Raw genomic sequence first — 16587 nt, forward strand, 5'->3', positions numbered from 1 at the left:
TAAAAAATAGTTCGTAGCTTTCAATAATAATAATCGACCAAAATGAAAACTTCTAAATTTCTGATTGAAAAGGAGAAAATAGCTAAGTTAAAATCATTTAATTTCCAAACTACTATTAGTCTGTTATTTCGATTATTTGATAAATGATTAACCAAATATATATATTCTTGACTAAGAAAGCTACACGTCGAGAGATAATGAACATATGTTTAAGTGCTTTTTATATAGTTTACTTTTCATCGCATTTAATATAATATCTAAGCATTAAACAGTTATATATTAGTTCTCGACCTACTAAGAGACAAAGACACCTTCCAAAAGTTGGAATATTCTCTTCTACTTTCTACTCAAATAATCAATCCACTAAGGGGTATTTCCAAGATATATAATTGCTACCAAACAATTAGCTTAGAGAATTAATGTTAACTAAATAGAGAAAAAATATTAATAATTCTACCACCCATTTAAAATTTAAAGGTTCTATTTTACAAGAATATTTATTACTTCTTTCTTTCTCTCTCTTTTTTTTTTAACATCTTTTTGATCAAAATTTATATAGAGAAACACACAGACAACAGCTATAACCTATAACATTGAACAAAGAAAAAAGAAGGCAAGCTATATCCACAATTGACATATAACATTGAAGCTAAACAGAGTCTTTTATTAAAAAAAAAATTGACAAAAAATAAACACACGCATGCAGTCTTAGTATTAATTTTTCCATCCTTAGTAAAACAACACTAGAGAATCATCATATGAAAATTGAACATGATCATAGAGTTCCTTTTTAAAATACTAGGAGAGGCAAATAAAACGTACCACTCCTCAACGAAAAATCATCTAAGGAGTAGTGTTTCCTATGATGATTTATGTACATTTTCTCTCTAAAATATCGTAAAAGGTTTAGAATATTGTCTAACTCAATGATTCTGAATCTTTACGATTAGATGAATTGCAAATCACGATGAACCACACTTGTCAACAAGAGCTCCTTGCAACGCCGTGGGAGGATCGGACATGAGACACCAAACCGGAGGAATCGAAAGCTCTTCCGCAATTCCATAAGCATTCCAACAAAACGGATCGAAAACGATATCGCCTTTCGCTGGAAGCAATTCGATGTCGGAAAGAGTTAGATTTGTGCATGGAACTGCATCACTGCATCCAAAATGCATCGGAGGACTTCGAATGTCGTAAGTTCCTCGGATGCCTTGGTATGCAATATCAGATACAAAAACGGCAGATGTTTTGTTAGCACAATCTTTGGTCATGCAGTAGTATTGGTCAATGATGATTGGGTTACGGACTGAGTCCACGTGGATGTTGTTGAACGTCACGCCTGAGACCGAACCGGACCCACCTTGCCATGTCTTGATCCGAACTCCATTGTCGGAGTATTTTATGATTGAGTCTCTAACCGTTATGTTTGAGACGCATGCGTGTGAGTTGTGATTGCCCAAACTTCCGATGCTGACATATATAAAGAAGTTGATAATTTATAGTTAGTTATTAATTGGGATCTATGTGGTAACAGATGTTCTTAAAATTAGTTAATCATGATTAAAAAGAGAGATAATCAACCTAATTCCATGGCCACCGGGTCCACAAGTGAGATTCCGTATATCAACATCGTAGGATCCGGAGCCAATCGATACACAATCATCTCCTGCAAAATAGAACAATGAACTTAATTATTCAGATATGAATTTAATCATTCCCAACTTTTGTGTGTTTTCTACTTTTTCTTAATAAAAGGCACATTAAGTATATTAAAAGCCGGTTAGACCGCTTAATTCATCGGTTTTGTTAACCGACTTTGATCAAAAACCACGAAAAATATATATTAAAAGCCGGTTAGACCGCTTAATTCATCGCTTTTGTTAACCGACTTTAATCAAAAACCACGGAAACAATATATTTCTTTTTTCAGCGTCTAACAATTTTTAAAATTATGATTTATATAGAACATGTGTATACCATTGGAGATGATGGAGTTGTATATGGTAACGGAGTTTGAGTTTTCGATGTGGATGCCGTCGGTGTTGGGGCTTAACGGCGGAGCAGTGATGTGAAGGGAGTCGACGTGAACTCCTTGACATCCGTCGAATCTGAAATGAAACTGCGGGCTGTTTTTTATCTGTAGACCTTCCACCCGTAGATTCGAGCTCATAAAGAACCTCAAAGCCTGCATGCGCGCAGTTCAATTCATTATTTAACAAACTTCTATAAGGAAATGATTAAATTGGGTTGTAAATTTTACGTCAAACTTACAATGGGGCTGTCGCAAGGGCCGGCAACAATTGCTGATTTGTTGACAGTCTGTATAGAAAAATATAGCAAAATAAGTTTTGTATCGAAAAATCTTTAGTTATAATTTTTATTCTTAAATATATAATTTTTATTGAGGAGTTTTATGTTGATTAATCATTTTGAAAACAAAACTTAAGATTACTTTTGTAATAAAGCTATAAAAGGAATTAACATGGTGATTTGATTGGAAAAATATTCATACACGTGTTCTCTCGGTATTAATGAGTACTACAATATTTTAAATTAATAAGACTAAAAATATTTTAATTAGTTTAAGTTACCCGGTGAGGTTTACAGGGAAGATCCCACCATTTTTGTCCCCGGCCGTCGATAACTCCGGCGCCTTTCAAAGCCATTCCGTCGACTCTATAGAAGACAAGCCACTGTCTCTTACTCACATTGCTCGGCCACGACTCTGGTCCGTCTGGTGTTACAATGGTCCCATCCACCTAACAGTAGATTAAAGAAAAAATGTTATATTAAAAACAAAATTAGCCCATTTGCTGATTATATATGTAGACAAATGAAACCTTTCGAATATTTATGTTGTAGAGAAATATTACTTGGAAGAATTGGTAAGATCGGCAAGGACCGGTGAAAATGGTTGATTGAATCATGAATGTATAGCCGTAAGGGACAAGCAACACTGAATCCGTGTTGTTCTCGTTGTTGCAAGCCGAGTCCCACGCAGTTTTGAATGCTTCAGTGTCGTCGGTTTCACCGTCTCCGACCGCACCGAACTTCCTCACGTTGTAGATTCCGTTGTTGTCTTCTTCAGGCTCGTCGGAAGGCGAAGGTGGCAGTGAGGGTGCCGGCGTATCAGGGGGGCCCGGGGGAGGAGTAGGAGGCTGAGAGATGGATGAAGGAGGCGGCTGTGGTTTTGAGGAGTGGTGGTTATGGTTATTGCGTTTGTGTTTTTCTTTGTGGTGATGGTATCGAGATTCGGTTAAGGAGATTAGTGTGAGAAAAAGTGTGATGAAACAGAGGATTTGATTGCGATTATACGTAGAAGTTAACATTTTTCTAGGCTTGAAAATGTGTTTCTTTTGGTGGTGACTTTGAGGTGAGTGTTTGGAGATAAAAGTGTGTAAAGAATAGAAGTCGCACTCACTAAGTATATAGTAGAAAGCTTCTTGGAAATGTTAATGCAGCAAAAGCAGACAAGGCTTGTTCCTTTATATATACTGCAAGGTCGTGAGCTTATAGGAAGTGGAAACCGATTCTGAAATGTTTTTTTTTTTTTTTTTACAAAATAAAATATCAATTTTTAACAAGTGGTTTATTGATACCCTAAAGTTTACCGGGGATTTTGGGGGTATTGATTAGGACTGTTACTATGGTTGTGACTTGTTGACTATCATTACTTCTTCTTCTTTGTATATATATTAAGGGTGTTGTGAGTGATTATTTTCAAGAACGGGAATCCTATGATATGTTAGGAATATGATAGTTTAAGTTTGATTGGCAACATTTTGGCTATAAAATTTGCTATTTATTTTAAGGGGTTTTACGATCTCTGATACCTACACCATAGACCATAGTCAATACGTTATCTAGTATGGAATCGGGTGGTATTCACAATCTTACAGTTTGTATATATTCTAACGGAGATTATCGATGAGACTAGACTCTTCACCGGGATTATTAACAATCTTCCAACTTTTTATAGTAAATCTCAAATAAATCCATGAGTGGTACATTTATTAATTAGTAAATTATATTTAAATTATTATTAGACCCGAATTAATTTCTTATTATGCTTGATAAAATAAGTTTTTTTTGTCTGTATGTAAGTAAGTACTTCCATACACGGATACACCTTAACGTTTAAAAAAAAATAAAACTGCACACCTTAAAAATAGGATTCAACTATATATTTTAATCCGCTTTTGTTTAATTTATCCCCACTTTGAAAGACTTTTCTGGTGGATATGTATATATATTGTATTTCGGACAGTTTATTCAATACACGACGAAACATATAACATGTAAAAAGAATTATTCTCCACTAGGGATACGAAATACATCTCTTCTTAAAATTAAAAAAAAAAAAGTTTCGTTTTTTTTTTGGTTGGAAAAACAATGAAAACAAGAAGAGAATGTCCACGAGTGGGTTATATCTAACTTCTTTCGGCTTCTTCAGTGGCCCAATCCTTTCTCATGTATTTTTTTTTTCTTTTCTTGTAGAAAAGGTATTGAACACATGAATTGTTAAATACATGGATAAATTCATTGGCATGTCAAGGAAAATAAAATATAAATTTGTATAACCGACCAACCATTATTGTGATTTGTATACACAGAAGACACTATTGAGTATTGTTTGATCGTATTTGAGGATTTCACCGCCCATCTTTACACTTTTCGGTGGAAACCAATAATGTCTGGTCTCTCATGCACCTCATCTTTTTTTTTTTTTTTTTTTCCTTTTCCAAAAAAAAAACAATACTAATATTTGTAGCACATAATTTTTGCAAAAACTACAAGTCTATATTAATGCTGGGGTAAAAAAACAAGAATGGCCTTTGGTCGTTTTAACAAATTATTCCTGATCACTGAAACAAAATATTATTCTGTAAAACAATAGTATGCTGTTACAAAGAACAAAAATTAATGATTGATGATGTCATTTAGTGCGAAGATGCATAATTTTGAATACAAACGCTCATTCTTCTCTTCATCATATTAACTTTCGTTATTTTAAATGGACATATAATTTTTATGAACCAATATTTTTATGAACCAACCTCATTTACCTAATTTTTCATTTTTTAGGATATTCAGTCAAGTCGCCCTAACAATATCATATAAGAGCATAATGAAATGTATTTTTTTTTTTCAACAAGAACATAATGAATTATACGTGCAGCTTGTGACCTCATCCTCCACACAAAAATGGCGGCTCTAATACGACATACTAAAGCTAATATTAATTGCTAAAACAATTCCATAGGCTTAAGTACGGATACTTTATAAACATCATAACTAATAGTGTATAAATATAAATATTTGATTTCTGTAATATCCAAAAAGACTGTAAAACTTATACACGTTATATTATCCACTCATCTATTTGAGTACAAGAGATAAAAGAAAGTGGAATGTGTTTACTTAAGAATATTATGTAGTTCAATTTTTTTTAACTACACTATTAATTACGATAGATTTTCTTAATAAAATGAGCATATATTACATATGCTATACTATATTTGTGGAATAGTATGTATTTTTTGTCACATCTGCGGACTGCGGAATAGTGTTGAAAGTGGAAGGTAAAGTCACAATCTAAGATGGAGATTGATATGAACAAGTTGGTCCATATAGGGCAAGAGGCTATGTTAAGTGCTTAAGGATACCTATAAGACTCTAAATGTCTATGGCTGCTTTAAGAGTATGGAAGATATTGCATGCTTCTTTACAAGAATACATAGACACATATACATGTGGGTATATCATCGTGGTTTTGTGATATAAGATATTATGGAAGGAGTTACGCATATATTACACACATGTGTATTTTAGTGTGAATAGAAGATATCGGGTATTCAAACTTCTGCCCCAATCTAGAGGATTTGGTAGATATACACTTTGCTTCATTTCCACTGCACGGCTCCGTAGTCCATATATACTTTGCTCCATCTTCTAATTTATCGAACAATTGTCATCTTTAAGTTGTAATGTATACCTAGCTAGTTCAGAAAAAGAGAGGTGATAAATTACGTAGAAGTGTTTCCAACTCATTGGGGTTGACCAATAATATTATTGATTATTGTTTTATCTATATAAAGCAAATTGCTTAGCAGAAAACTTTAAATGTTGAGTTTTGTTTGCGAAGTTTATACTTGAAAAACACTGCTCAATCGAAATATAATTGATATTAAGTTAAAGTGGTGGCCATAATACAGTGTTTTATTACTTATAGGCGGCATTTTTTTTGACATCATATTGAAAGAAAATTATGAAATCATCAAGATTATTATGTGGATATTATAAAGTGTATTTTATATGGTACATTGAAATGTGTATTGCCGTTTTTGCTTTAAATAAAAATGATTGTGTTTTTAATATATCCGTCAAAACAATTATCATTGTTAACTTTAGGTGTCGAATTAACGGTTTTTTAGTTAGATGGATAATATTTTTGCAAGTTTTTAAAAGTAGTGGCTGGCTGCTCTTACATTATTATTTTGTTTTTGGCAATTTTTTTTTTTTTTTTAAATTTCCTTTAAAGATTACATATAGTTATATACACACAGAGACAAAGAAAAAAGATCCGTTACATATCATATACACACACACAGGTAGAGGTAGAGGTAGGAGTGGAGATGTCGGCTAAATTCGAAATGATTAAAGGAGTCACACACTTGTGACATCCGCATGATTTTTACCCACCCATTTACTGTATCTCCCACTTCTCTCAATGGCTTTGAGAGTTGAGACACACACATACACTCTCTCTATTAAGGCCCCTTTTCTAGAATTTATTTTCTCGTTGGCGAAATCTTTAACGGTTTTTCTTAAGACCGTACAACTCAAAAAGCTGTGCGAAAACGAATAAAAATTGGGGACGGGATAAGACCAAACAGAACGGAGTGGAAGTAAATATAATTTGTCGTTTACTCGTGGGCCAAGCCCATTAGCAAACTATGATCGATCGAATCTAACTAAAATTGTTAAACAGGCAACTCAGTTTTTTCTTCCTTCTTGATTACTACACAACTTGCAACAAAGTGTACAAGAGAATAACAGTTCAACGTACAAATGATTAATTCTAGTAATTAGTTGACTAAAAAAATTATACACTAATTATAATCGTAAGGGTGGGCATCTAATCGAAAAACCAAGCCAAACTAAAATTTTAAAGTTGAACTCTATAATTCGGTTTAGTTTTATTATTTTCAAAATCCAAAAAACCTAAATTAAAAACATCTAACGGAACCAAACTGAATTAGTTGAAATGATTTTATTTAATAAATCTGATAAAAACCTTTTAAACGGATTTCTTAACTTCTATTATAAGAATGCATTCATACAATCAACTCAAAGTTAACAAATAATAGTCTTGTCACGAGCAATCGTTATGATCTTCTAGAAAAACATTGACTTTAGATTTCAGTAAATTAATATGGTGAACAGCATTGCATTGCATTGCATTACATTACATGGTTTGAACGTTTCATAATCCAAAACCAAAAAAAAAAAATTCATTTATTTGCCTAAAGCAAAGGAAGTAAGTTTCCCGGTAACGATTTCTTGATTCTTTTGCCTTAATTAAATGGTCTTCACGAAGGCAGCAAAATGTTCCAATCCTCCACGAATAAGCTTCTCCATAAACGCTTTCATTGCCTGAATTCTTAAAAAACATATATAAACAAATTCAGATACCTAAAAAAAACATAAACAAACAATATTAACAGGCTCAAATGATTCGTGATACACAATATGTAGTATAGGCTTACAAATGCAACTGGAGCAAAAGCATTTGGAACTTCAAATGAAAAATTCATCTGCAAAAAAAGAAAGTGGATAAATTTAACTCAAAAAACAATTAAACTTTAACATATACATTATGTAGTGAAAACGAGAAACATAATGACAATGTATATCTAACCTCTACTAAGCAGGAGGAAGGACCTCTCGGGAAAAATCGAACACTGCCTCTGTTTTCGAATTATAATTATTGTTATGAATTACAAATCAAATTTCTTGAAATTATTGTTATGAATTATAAATAAAATTTCTAGACTATACCTATTTTTAGCTTTCGATCTGGAATTGGCTGTGTTGAGAGAATAAGAGATTCAATTAAATCTTATTTAGTTCTTTGATCAACAAACAAGAAAAGAATCTTATTGGTTGATTTGATATATATAAAAACTTTACCTGTAAATTTTTTGCGAGAAAATGATACTCAATATTTTGTCCAAAAGACTCGAGTTTGACCAAGTAACGCGATAGCTCTGGTCTATCCTCCATAGCCTAGGGACGAGCAAAAGATTTGTGAGCAATAACGATATCTTCTAAGGGATCTGTTTTCAGAGTTGAGTTGCAAAATACCTCAACAGATGACACAAAGGGCATCCACTTTGGGAACAATTCACGATCTGCGTATAACTTGTAAGCCACGGCAGCTGGTGCATCCACTACCATCTTTACCCTGCTCAATCCACACCAAAGAACCTCTCTATAAATTATGAAACATAGTGATGATAATATATATATAAACTTTATGGTATAGTTTCGTTGTCTGTAGAAATTTACGTGACGTCTTGCCATTGCATAACGGGTCTGAAGGGTTTAGGAGAAGAAGAAACTACGGAACCACCATTAGGGTTTAGTAGTTTTGCAGAGTTAGCTGCTAAAAAACAATTTAATGATGATAACATTGGCAAAGAAGAAGAAGAAGAAGATCGATGAAACTGTACTGACAAAGTTGCAGACTTGATTGTTTTTCTGATACAAACGGCGGATTTGGTTGTTGGAGCTGTACCAGAAGCCATTGATGACATTTCTTTGATTGCTCTTGAGAGGAATAGATTTAGAGTTAATCAAAAATGAGTATTCATAGATTTAAGAGATAATTTTGTTATTCCAAAGAGACAAATGAGTAACAGAGACTTGTCAAGGACCATTATCTTCAATGTTATTACACTCCACGCAAAGTGTGTTGTCGTGTTTAGACAAGTAAGCTGAAATTTTGTAACGAGAAAAGCTCTCTTTGCCCGTGACTTTGTTTCTTGTTTTTTTTTTTTTTGTAATGTTTTACTCAATCAAAGCCAATATACATATATGGTTTGATTTTTTTGGAGTTTCTCTTTTTTCTTGGTAACCTAAACAAGAATTTGTGTAATTATTAGAGAAAGAAAGATTGTTACTTTAATCATACAAAAGTCACAGTAGAGAAGCTCTAATCACGGGATTTGGTAGAGTTTCCAGATCATATATGTATGTACCAAGAGAAAGATGCATAATGATTCCTGCAAATGCAAAGTATTGCTTTATTCAGCTAATGAACTGTTTTCAGGTTCCTAACTTGTTCAATAGATTAAGAACATATACTGACCTTGTTTACATGGTTTTGGCCATGGTTGCAAATCTTTCAAGTCCACCTCTAAGCAATCTTTCTAAAAAAGGCCGTAGCGCCTGAATTCAGGAAAATTATAAGGTAATAAGAAAAAAAAACAGTCTATATATAACATTCAGCTGTCACATAGAGATTTTAAGGTAAGAAGTTACTCACCGATGCCACGGGGGTTAATAGCGCAGGGACTTCATATGATACAGTTAGCTACAAGATAAAGCACAAAACGCATGAGAGAGAGAGAGAGAGAGAGAGAGAGAGAGAGAGAGAGAGAGAGAGAGAGAGAGAGAGAGAGAGAGAGAGAGAGTTATTCTAGTAGTAAGTATATGGATGTAGATAGATGATGCGTAATCAAGAATGGAGTGTTCTTTACTTCTACGATGCACGATGAAGGACCTTTAGGGAAGAACCGAACACTGCCTCTGCATCGATTAAAATTCAAATGTTAGGCTCAATTTAGATTAGGAGAGAAGATAAAAACAAAAGTTGAATATATCTGATCTCTTTGATTACTTATTAGGAAGACCTTCAAGAGATCTCCAATGAATCTTCTGATTAAGAGTAGGCTGCAACAAGCAAAAACAAAAAGCCAACAGTTTAACACATAAATAGTTGAGAGCATGTGATCGGATTGTGTAATGAAAACATTTCATATATTCTTGCCTGTAGATTCCGAGCAAGCCAAGAATACTTGATGTCTTGACCAAAAGCATTGTACTTGAGTGACCAACGTGAAAGATCAGGCTTGTCTTTTAACACCTAACAAAAGCAGAGAACAACACTAAACCAAGTTATCATCTAAAAAGCAGGCAAGAACCTCTACTCAAATCTCAAAATCGAAACTTTATAAAGATAAAATCAAAATCTAACCTCCACGGATGAAATAAAAGGCATCCATTTAGGAAAAGATTCACGATCCAAGTAGAAATTATACGCTACGGATACAGGAACATCTACTTCCATCTTCACTCTGTTTCAAATAATTTTGCAAACCCCAAAAACAAAGATTGATATCAGATTCAATTCCAATTTCAAAGCAGAGAAGAGAGAATTTAAAAAAAAAAAAAAAAAAAAAAAAAAAAAAAAAGAGAGAGAGTTTTCATTTATTTACGAGCAGTCTTGCCACTCCATTGAAACAGAGAGTCGTCGCCGCTTAGGAATAATGAATCTGGATCTGCGACTAACGGATGAAGAGTAAGAGAAGCCATTTAGGGTTTTTGGAAGCAGAGGAGTGAGAGAATATGAAAAGGGTTTACGATCGAAGCGAATGGGTGTTTGGAGATTTGGGAGTTTACAAGTTGTGGAGGACAAGTGATTAATCGTATTCATGTTAGTTGCTACTACAGACATCGAAGCTTTTCTCAGTTTTGCTTCTTGTCTGTCTGTGAAGGATAAGACTTTCAAACCTTCACCAGCCACAAGAAAGGAAAATCTGAAAAGTTTGGTGTCAGAGAATTTGCTCTGTTTTACACTTTTACTCGTCCGTACATTTGCTAATATAATAAAACTAATACACCTATATTTTTAATTTAGAATAATAATAAACAAATGCGGGGATAGCTCAGTTGGGAGAGCGTCAGACTGAAGATCTGAAGGTCGCGTGTTCGATCCATGCTCACCGCATCTAAAATTAAATTTTCCGATTTTTTTCTAAGCCCATTGGATCCTTCTTCTCTTTCCAAAATATGAGCCCTTTTAATATTAAGCCCATTGGATCCTTCTTATATTTTCAAAATATGAGCCCATTTATAGTGTTAGCGTGCCCCATTTGCTGATGTAGGCCGTATTACCGAAAGATTCACTAACAATTTGAAACCATGACACAAGTTTATTTAATAAAAGTTAAAATCGAAAACTATTAGTCAAAATACGAAGGAGCAAGGATTTTGCATGCTTCGAATATGTCACCTCTTTCACACACCTTCGAATTTTCTAAACTAATTAAAATCGTTGACAACATAGTGATTAACCTTCTTTAAGATTTCATCTTTTTAAAAAAAACATATAGAGATTTAATTGTTCTTTTTGAAGGGTAGATTTATACTGTAGAAATTAAGAATACAGTAGAGAAAATGATTGTGTGGGTGAGGTAATGTCATAATCATTCACCAAACCTCAAAGTTATATTTTTATTAATCAGCCGTCAATCAAACACAAAGTTAAAAAAATAAAAATATCAATCCAACGGTCACCAATTTATCTCACCAAGGACCACAATGTTTTTGTTAAGTCAACAAGAACAAGAACCGCAATTTAAAAAAAAAGTCTAAAATTCTCACCTGCCACAAACCTTTGTAAAGCATGAAAATGAGTGTCCATCCATTTTCACGTGTGTGAGTAGTAAGTAATGCCTTTTTGGTTTTGTTACGTAATTAAATATTACTACTAGTAGTATTTGTTTATTTGTTAGTTGCATTGAAAACGTTTTCCTTATCCCACTGTGTACCAAACAAACCAAAAAAAAAAAAACTTGTTTATTTTAATATGATTTTTGTTTTGTAAACCTCTTCCGGTTCGAAAATTTCGAACGGGTCAATGGACTCAAATATATTTGTTTTTGAATTTTCAGCAATTTTGTTGTGTGTTTTCCCCAGTGACAAACACAAATATTTTTCTCAGAAATGCAAACCCAATTTTGTTTGGTTCACGTTATTACAGGTCGGACCAAAGGGTGGTCCCATGACCATGAGTCAGGAACACTTGAAGAGTAAAAAAATGGTAGGCCAAAAAAGCCTCTTTTTAAGTCCAAAGCAGGATGCTTAAACCAAGTAAACCGGTAGAGACCAGTCACCCTATAAATAAGCAGCGAGTTCTGACTCCACTTACTCGTCCTACAAACCGTTTCCTTCTCTTTTAACACTTGTTTCTATTCATAAATAATAACCCAAAAAAAGCTCGAGCGAGTGAGAGAGAGAGAGAGAGAGATCTGAAGATGGATGGACACTCATTTTCATGAATAGAACACTCCTAATTCATTCATAATGAATTAGGAGTATCTATGATCATTATTAGATTTCCGATACTCTTGAACCATTTTGTAATTGGATCTCTCTCGATTTCATTCGAAATTTTCAATTTTTTCCCTTCGAGTAGATTGTATTATACAGTTTGTGTATGATTGTGTTCTTTTGGCATGATATGTATGGTTATGCAAGGATTTTGATTTCTTTGTAGCAAAAATGGAGACTTTCCTATTCACATCCGAGTCTGTGAACGAGGGACACCCTGACAAGCTCTGTGACCAGATCTCTGATGCCGTCCTCGATGCCTGCCTTGAACAAGACCCTGACAGCAAAGTTGCTTGCGAGACCTGTTCCAAGACCAACATGGTCATGGTCTTTGGCGAGATCACAACCAAGGCCAAAGTTGACTACGAGAAGATCGTCCGTGACACCTGCCGCGCCATTGGATTTGTTTCTGATGATGTCGGTCTTGATGCTGACAACTGCAAAGTCCTTGTGAACATTGAACAACAGAGCCCCGACATTGCCCAAGGTGTTCACGGTCACTTCACCAAACGTCCGGAAGACATTGGTGCCGGTGACCAAGGCCACATGTTTGGTTATGCCACTGATGAAACCCCTGAGTTAATGCCACCAAGCTCGGTGCTCGCCTAACCGAAGTCAGAAAGAACGGTACTTGCGCCTGGCTAAGACCCGATGGCAAAACCCAAGTCAGTGTTGAGTACTACGACGATAAGGGTGCCATGGTCCCAATCCGTGTCCACACAGTCCTCATCTCTACCCAACACGATGAAACTGTGACCAACGACGAAATCGCCCGTGACCTTAAGGAACATGTCATCAAGCCAGTCATCCCAGAGAAGTACCTAGACGAGAAAACCATCTTCCACTTAAACCCATCAGGCAGATTCGTCATTGGTGGGCCTCATGGAGACGCTGGTCTCACAGGGCGTAAGATCATCATAGACACTTACGGTGGATGGGGAGCTCACGGAGGTGGTGCTTTCTCAGGCAAAGACCCAACCAAGGTCGACAGAAGCGGAGCCTACATTGTGAGACAAGCAGCTAAGAGCGTTGTGGCTAACGGAATGGCTCGTAGGGCACTTGTTCAAGTCTCATACGCCATTGGAGTCCCTGAGCCATTGTCTGTCTTTGTTGACACTTACAAGACTGGGTTGATTCCAGACAAAGAGATACTCAAGATTGTGAAGGAGAGCTTCCATTTCAGACCGGGTATGATGACGATTAACCTTGACCTGAAGAGAGGAGGAAACGGGAGGTTCTTGAAAACTGCGGCTTACGGACACTTCGGAAGGGACGACCCTGACTTCACCTGGGAAGTAGTCAAGCCACTCAAGTGGGACAAAACTCAAGCTTAACTTTCACTCTATTTTCATCCGGCAAACCAATTCTCTGCTCTCCTTTTTTCTTCTCTCTGTTTTTGTGTGTTTGGTTTATTATGTATACTTTGTATTTGAGCTATCTGAATTGGGTGTTAGTTGTTATGCCATGGGTTGCAGTAAGTTTCGTGTGATTGGTTCGTATATTGATTATACATAGTTCATATGAGTTGTCATCTTGTGATTGTAATATTATATAAGAAAAGTTAATATGAACTTAAATTTCTTGTGATGTTGAGTAACTAAGTTATGTTCAAATAGTTAGCTTTAACCAACTGCCAAAAAAATGCAGCGATTAAACTTGAGGTTTGTTACCCACTAGTTTGACTTCAAAGAGTAAGTAATAAAGACACCAATAAGATCAAGTAGCCATTTTTTTTTCTTCTTTATAGGCCAAAACAGAGTATATCATTATCATTTTCATGATTCTTCTATACATTTTATCCTAAAGATCAAAAACAAAGACCAATCATTTACATCTATATACTTTCATCAGTTAGTTACCAGGCAAAGAGAGTCAGGACGATGTTGTTATCTTTCACAAACTGTCACAATCCGCTTGATGGCACTTTTTCACGATTCTCGAACTCGTTTAGGATCAGCAGTATGTCATCCTCACTAACCTTCCCACTTTCTCTAAGCTTGGACACGACAAACTCTGATTCACTAATCACAACACCAAAACACAAGTAAGTACTCAAATATATAAGCCTCAAACCTAATGAATGCAGTAAACAGAATCTTCACCTGGTGGGCAATTTCATGACAGTAGTACGATCGATTTTCATCTCAGCCAAGTAAACAAACAAACTAGCCATTGCAATAGCCGAAAGAAGAAGCCAAAACACTGCGAAGATCCTTCCTTCAATCGTCTTAAACGCTTTATCTCCATAACCAACCGTCGTAACCGAGATAACCGACAAGTAAACCGAATCCAACCAATCTAATCTCTCGAAAACGTGAAGGAAGCAAGTTCCAGTCGCGACGCAGAGAAAGACGACGCAGAACGCTAAACACAGTTTCCACTTTAGCCTTATCCTACCATCTTCGGCGATGTGATCTCTAATGGCTCTGTTTCCAGTCTTGATACGATCAAGAATCGCGTTTTCTTGAAGACTGAGAACGTGGTTCACTACGCGGTTGAGCAAGAAATCGAGACACACGACGCCGACTGATACCAAAACGATGGTCAAGATCTTGGTCGTCGGAGTGGACGGGACAATGTCGCCGTAACCGACAGTGCACAAAGTGACGACGGAGAAGTAGAAGGCGTCAACCCAAAGATAAGTCTCGGTTCCAGAGAACTGGTCTCGGAAACAAGAATATGTGAAAACCCCCAAGGTTAAGTAGAAAGAGAGGAGGATCAGCGCTAGTACAAGAATGGTCCATTTCGATTTCGATACAGCGGCTGGTGAGGCTTCGACGGGATGGTGAAGAAGGTTCTCATTGAGGAGTATCTCGCCTTCCATTGATTAAAAGCTCTGCTTCTTCTTCTTCTTCTTGAAAGGAAAAGTTTTTGACGATTGATGAAGTTGTTTTTAGTTCATGATCTTTACGTTGCTTTTCTATTTATTATCTTTGGGGTTTTTTGAACCTATATGCCACGTAGGAAAATAAAAATCGAGATTAGCCACGTGTGTAATTCTCGTTTTCTTATAGCTGATTAACAAGGCCCATCAATGGCCCAATATATAAATATCGAAGTCCAAGTCTAAGTGTAAGGTCCATAGGTATGACTTGTGTAAAACGATGTGTTTCGTATATAATGATTTGTGGTAAAACATATGTACAGTTAATGCAGATAGAATCTTCCCGTACGAATTGACAGGTAGACACAAAGATCTAAGCTAAGTGGACCCTCATGACTATTCTTATTCTCCCAACGGACATAAAATAATAATTAAAAAACATTTAGTTTTCGATTTCAAGATGGTAACTAAAATCTTCTCATCATGACGCAAGCAGTGACGCTTTTTATTGCTTCGACTTGTTGTTTCTCAAGAGTTGGAGATTTACAATTATATACTTCCAATTATGGCACTAATCATCCCCTAGTACACAAGTTGCAACTTTTCATATTTGGCTAGAATATGAATTTCTGATGTGTAATAAATGTTTTTGTAGCTGTTGGATCAAACGATTGATATATACTTAAGTTATAATTTTACTTCAGTCTACTTGTTCTTGTCGTATAAAGGAGTAGTTAGCATAAAAATTAACTTTAGTTATGACGTTGGTTTGGTTAGAAACATTTGAACATTATTATCACTTATTTTTAGTTAATAATTGGACCATCATGTGTTCCTTATTACTGAAGACAACATATAAAACGTACGAATGATTATAATCAAGTTCATTATCGTATAATCTAATTTAATGCGAGAACATACATACATAGATTATGACAATTGAGTGTATCAAAAAGCCTTAGCGGCCAAGAAAAATGAATGTTGTGAATAATAATACAATGTTTTACTGCAATACTATATAAAAAGTTGATTTTTTTTTGCTTAGTTGCCAAGGAAGTTAGTCAAACTTCCGGTAAAGTGAAAATTCTCCCCACACTCTGTTAAATTTGTTTAAATTATCTTTACGGATTTGTCTTCATCTACCATTTATTTAGTATTGCGCACACTTTATAATAATAATCGGACGAGAAAATTCAAGATGCAAGTGATTCCTTGATAGAGTAATTTTCAAACTACTATTAAGTTTTTGGTCAGCTAAATAGCATCGTAATTTATTTTTATTTAAAGACTCTTTATCATATAAGTAAATTACTTTCTTCTTTTTTCACTTAAAATTCATTTTTTAAAAATCCAATTTGAAT

General features: G+C 35.0%; 4 protein-coding genes, 1 non-coding gene and 1 pseudogene across 16 annotated transcripts; 2 read left to right on the forward strand and 4 right to left on the reverse strand.

Moving 5' to 3' along the window:
* Window positions 1-643: 643 nt before the first annotated feature.
* Window positions 644-3465, reverse strand: LOC104759793 (polygalacturonase At1g48100). Its single transcript, XM_010482679.3, has 6 exons — window positions 2877-3465; window positions 2595-2762; window positions 2275-2322; window positions 1981-2188; window positions 1585-1669; window positions 644-1473 (listed from the first exon to the last, which is right to left on the reverse strand). The coding sequence occupies exons 1-6, from the start codon at window positions 3330-3332 to the stop codon at window positions 963-965; spliced, it is 1476 nt and encodes a 491-aa protein (XP_010480981.1). The 5' UTR covers window positions 3333-3465; the 3' UTR covers window positions 644-962.
* A 3934-nt stretch (window positions 3466-7399) lies between these two features.
* On the reverse strand, window positions 7400-8951 carry LOC104759799 (uncharacterized). Of its 11 annotated transcripts, none has more exons than XR_015594748.1 (8): window positions 8755-8894; window positions 8575-8668; window positions 8371-8470; window positions 8197-8292; window positions 8065-8092; window positions 7925-7973; window positions 7773-7820; window positions 7400-7666 (listed from the first exon to the last, which is right to left on the reverse strand). XR_015594748.1 is itself a non-coding variant. In XM_087507582.1 (7 exons), the coding sequence occupies exons 2-6, from the start codon at window positions 8592-8594 to the stop codon at window positions 7804-7806; spliced, it is 282 nt and encodes a 93-aa protein (XP_087363708.1). In that variant the 5' UTR covers window positions 8595-8668; window positions 8743-8877; the 3' UTR covers window positions 7400-7666; window positions 7773-7803. The 11 variants fall into 11 exon arrangements, 4 of the variants coding, with proteins under 4 accessions (XP_087363708.1, XP_087363707.1, XP_010480991.1 ...); XR_015594746.1 differs by having other exon boundaries at window positions 8743-8875; XR_015594747.1 differs by having other exon boundaries at window positions 8575-8671; window positions 8743-8869.
* Window positions 8952-9008: 57 nt separating this feature from the next.
* LOC104759810 (uncharacterized) lies at window positions 9009-10902 on the reverse strand. The gene is made up of 8 exons (XM_010482694.3): window positions 10506-10902; window positions 10265-10364; window positions 10058-10153; window positions 9908-9960; window positions 9768-9816; window positions 9554-9601; window positions 9377-9456; window positions 9009-9290 (listed from the first exon to the last, which is right to left on the reverse strand). The coding sequence occupies exons 1-7, from the start codon at window positions 10742-10744 to the stop codon at window positions 9382-9384; spliced, it is 660 nt and encodes a 219-aa protein (XP_010480996.1). The 5' UTR covers window positions 10745-10902; the 3' UTR covers window positions 9009-9290; window positions 9377-9381.
* Window positions 10903-10944: 42 nt separating this feature from the next.
* Window positions 10945-11017, forward strand: TRNAF-GAA (transfer RNA phenylalanine (anticodon GAA)). The gene has a single exon. It is a non-coding gene; the product is annotated as a tRNA-Phe (tRNA).
* A 1275-nt stretch (window positions 11018-12292) lies between these two features.
* LOC104759817 (S-adenosylmethionine synthase 1-like) lies at window positions 12293-13989 on the forward strand (annotated as a pseudogene). The gene is made up of 2 exons (XR_015588046.1): window positions 12293-12431; window positions 12569-13989. The product of XR_015588046.1 is annotated as an S-adenosylmethionine synthase 1-like (transcript).
* A 254-nt stretch (window positions 13990-14243) lies between these two features.
* Window positions 14244-15233, reverse strand: LOC104759825 (two-pore potassium channel 4-like). The gene is made up of 2 exons (XM_010482704.2): window positions 14505-15233; window positions 14244-14423 (listed from the first exon to the last, which is right to left on the reverse strand). The coding sequence occupies exons 1-2, from the start codon at window positions 15224-15226 to the stop codon at window positions 14306-14308; spliced, it is 840 nt and encodes a 279-aa protein (XP_010481006.1). The 5' UTR covers window positions 15227-15233; the 3' UTR covers window positions 14244-14305.
* Between the last annotated feature and the right edge of the window lie 1354 nt (window positions 15234-16587).

This window comes from Camelina sativa, chromosome 3 (genome assembly GCF_030686135.1).
Source record: "Camelina sativa cultivar CO46 ecotype springtype chromosome 3, ASM3068613v1".
Lineage (NCBI taxonomy): Eukaryota > Viridiplantae > Streptophyta > Magnoliopsida > Brassicales > Brassicaceae > Camelina > Camelina sativa.

What these genes read in the sequence shown, in the direction of transcription:
- LOC104759825 (XM_010482704.2), bottom strand. Translation starts at nt 15,226, where the DNA reads ATGGAAGGCGAGATACTCCTCAATGAGAACCTTCTTCACCATCCCGTC. An exon ending in GTCATGAAATTGCCCACCAG is followed by an intron (nt 14,424 to 14,504) that starts GTGAAGATTCTG and finishes TGTTGTGATTAG; the next exon opens with TGAATCAGAGTTTGTCGTGT.
- LOC104759810 (XM_010482694.3), bottom strand. Translation starts at nt 10,744, where the DNA reads ATGTCTGTAGTAGCAACTAACATGAATACGATTAATCACTTGTCCTCC. An exon ending in CTTTTATTTCATCCGTGGAG is followed by an intron (nt 10,154 to 10,264) that starts GTTAGATTTTGA and finishes TGCTTTTGTTAG; the next exon opens with GTGTTAAAAGACAAGCCTGA. An exon ending in GGCTTGCTCGGAATCTACAG is followed by an intron (nt 9,961 to 10,057) that starts GCAAGAATATAT and finishes TGCTTGTTGCAG; the next exon opens with CCTACTCTTAATCAGAAGAT.
- LOC104759793 (XM_010482679.3), bottom strand. Translation starts at nt 3,332, where the DNA reads ATGTTAACTTCTACGTATAATCGCAATCAAATCCTCTGTTTCATCACA. An exon ending in GCCCTTGCGACAGCCCCATT is followed by an intron (nt 2,189 to 2,274) that starts GTAAGTTTGACG and finishes GCGCGCATGCAG; the next exon opens with GCTTTGAGGTTCTTTATGAG. An exon ending in CCCGGTGGCCATGGAATTAG is followed by an intron (nt 1,474 to 1,584) that starts GTTGATTATCTC and finishes TATATATGTCAG; the next exon opens with CATCGGAAGTTTGGGCAATC.
- LOC104759799 (XM_010482689.3), bottom strand. Translation starts at nt 8,822, where the DNA reads ATGTCATCAATGGCTTCTGGTACAGCTCCAACAACCAAATCCGCCGTT. An exon ending in ATGCAATGGCAAGACGTCAC is followed by an intron (nt 8,471 to 8,574) that starts GTAAATTTCTAC and finishes TGGATTGAGCAG; the next exon opens with GGTAAAGATGGTAGTGGATG. An exon ending in CCTTTGTGTCATCTGTTGAG is followed by an intron (nt 8,293 to 8,370) that starts GTATTTTGCAAC and finishes GCTCGTCCCTAG; the next exon opens with GCTATGGAGGATAGACCAGA.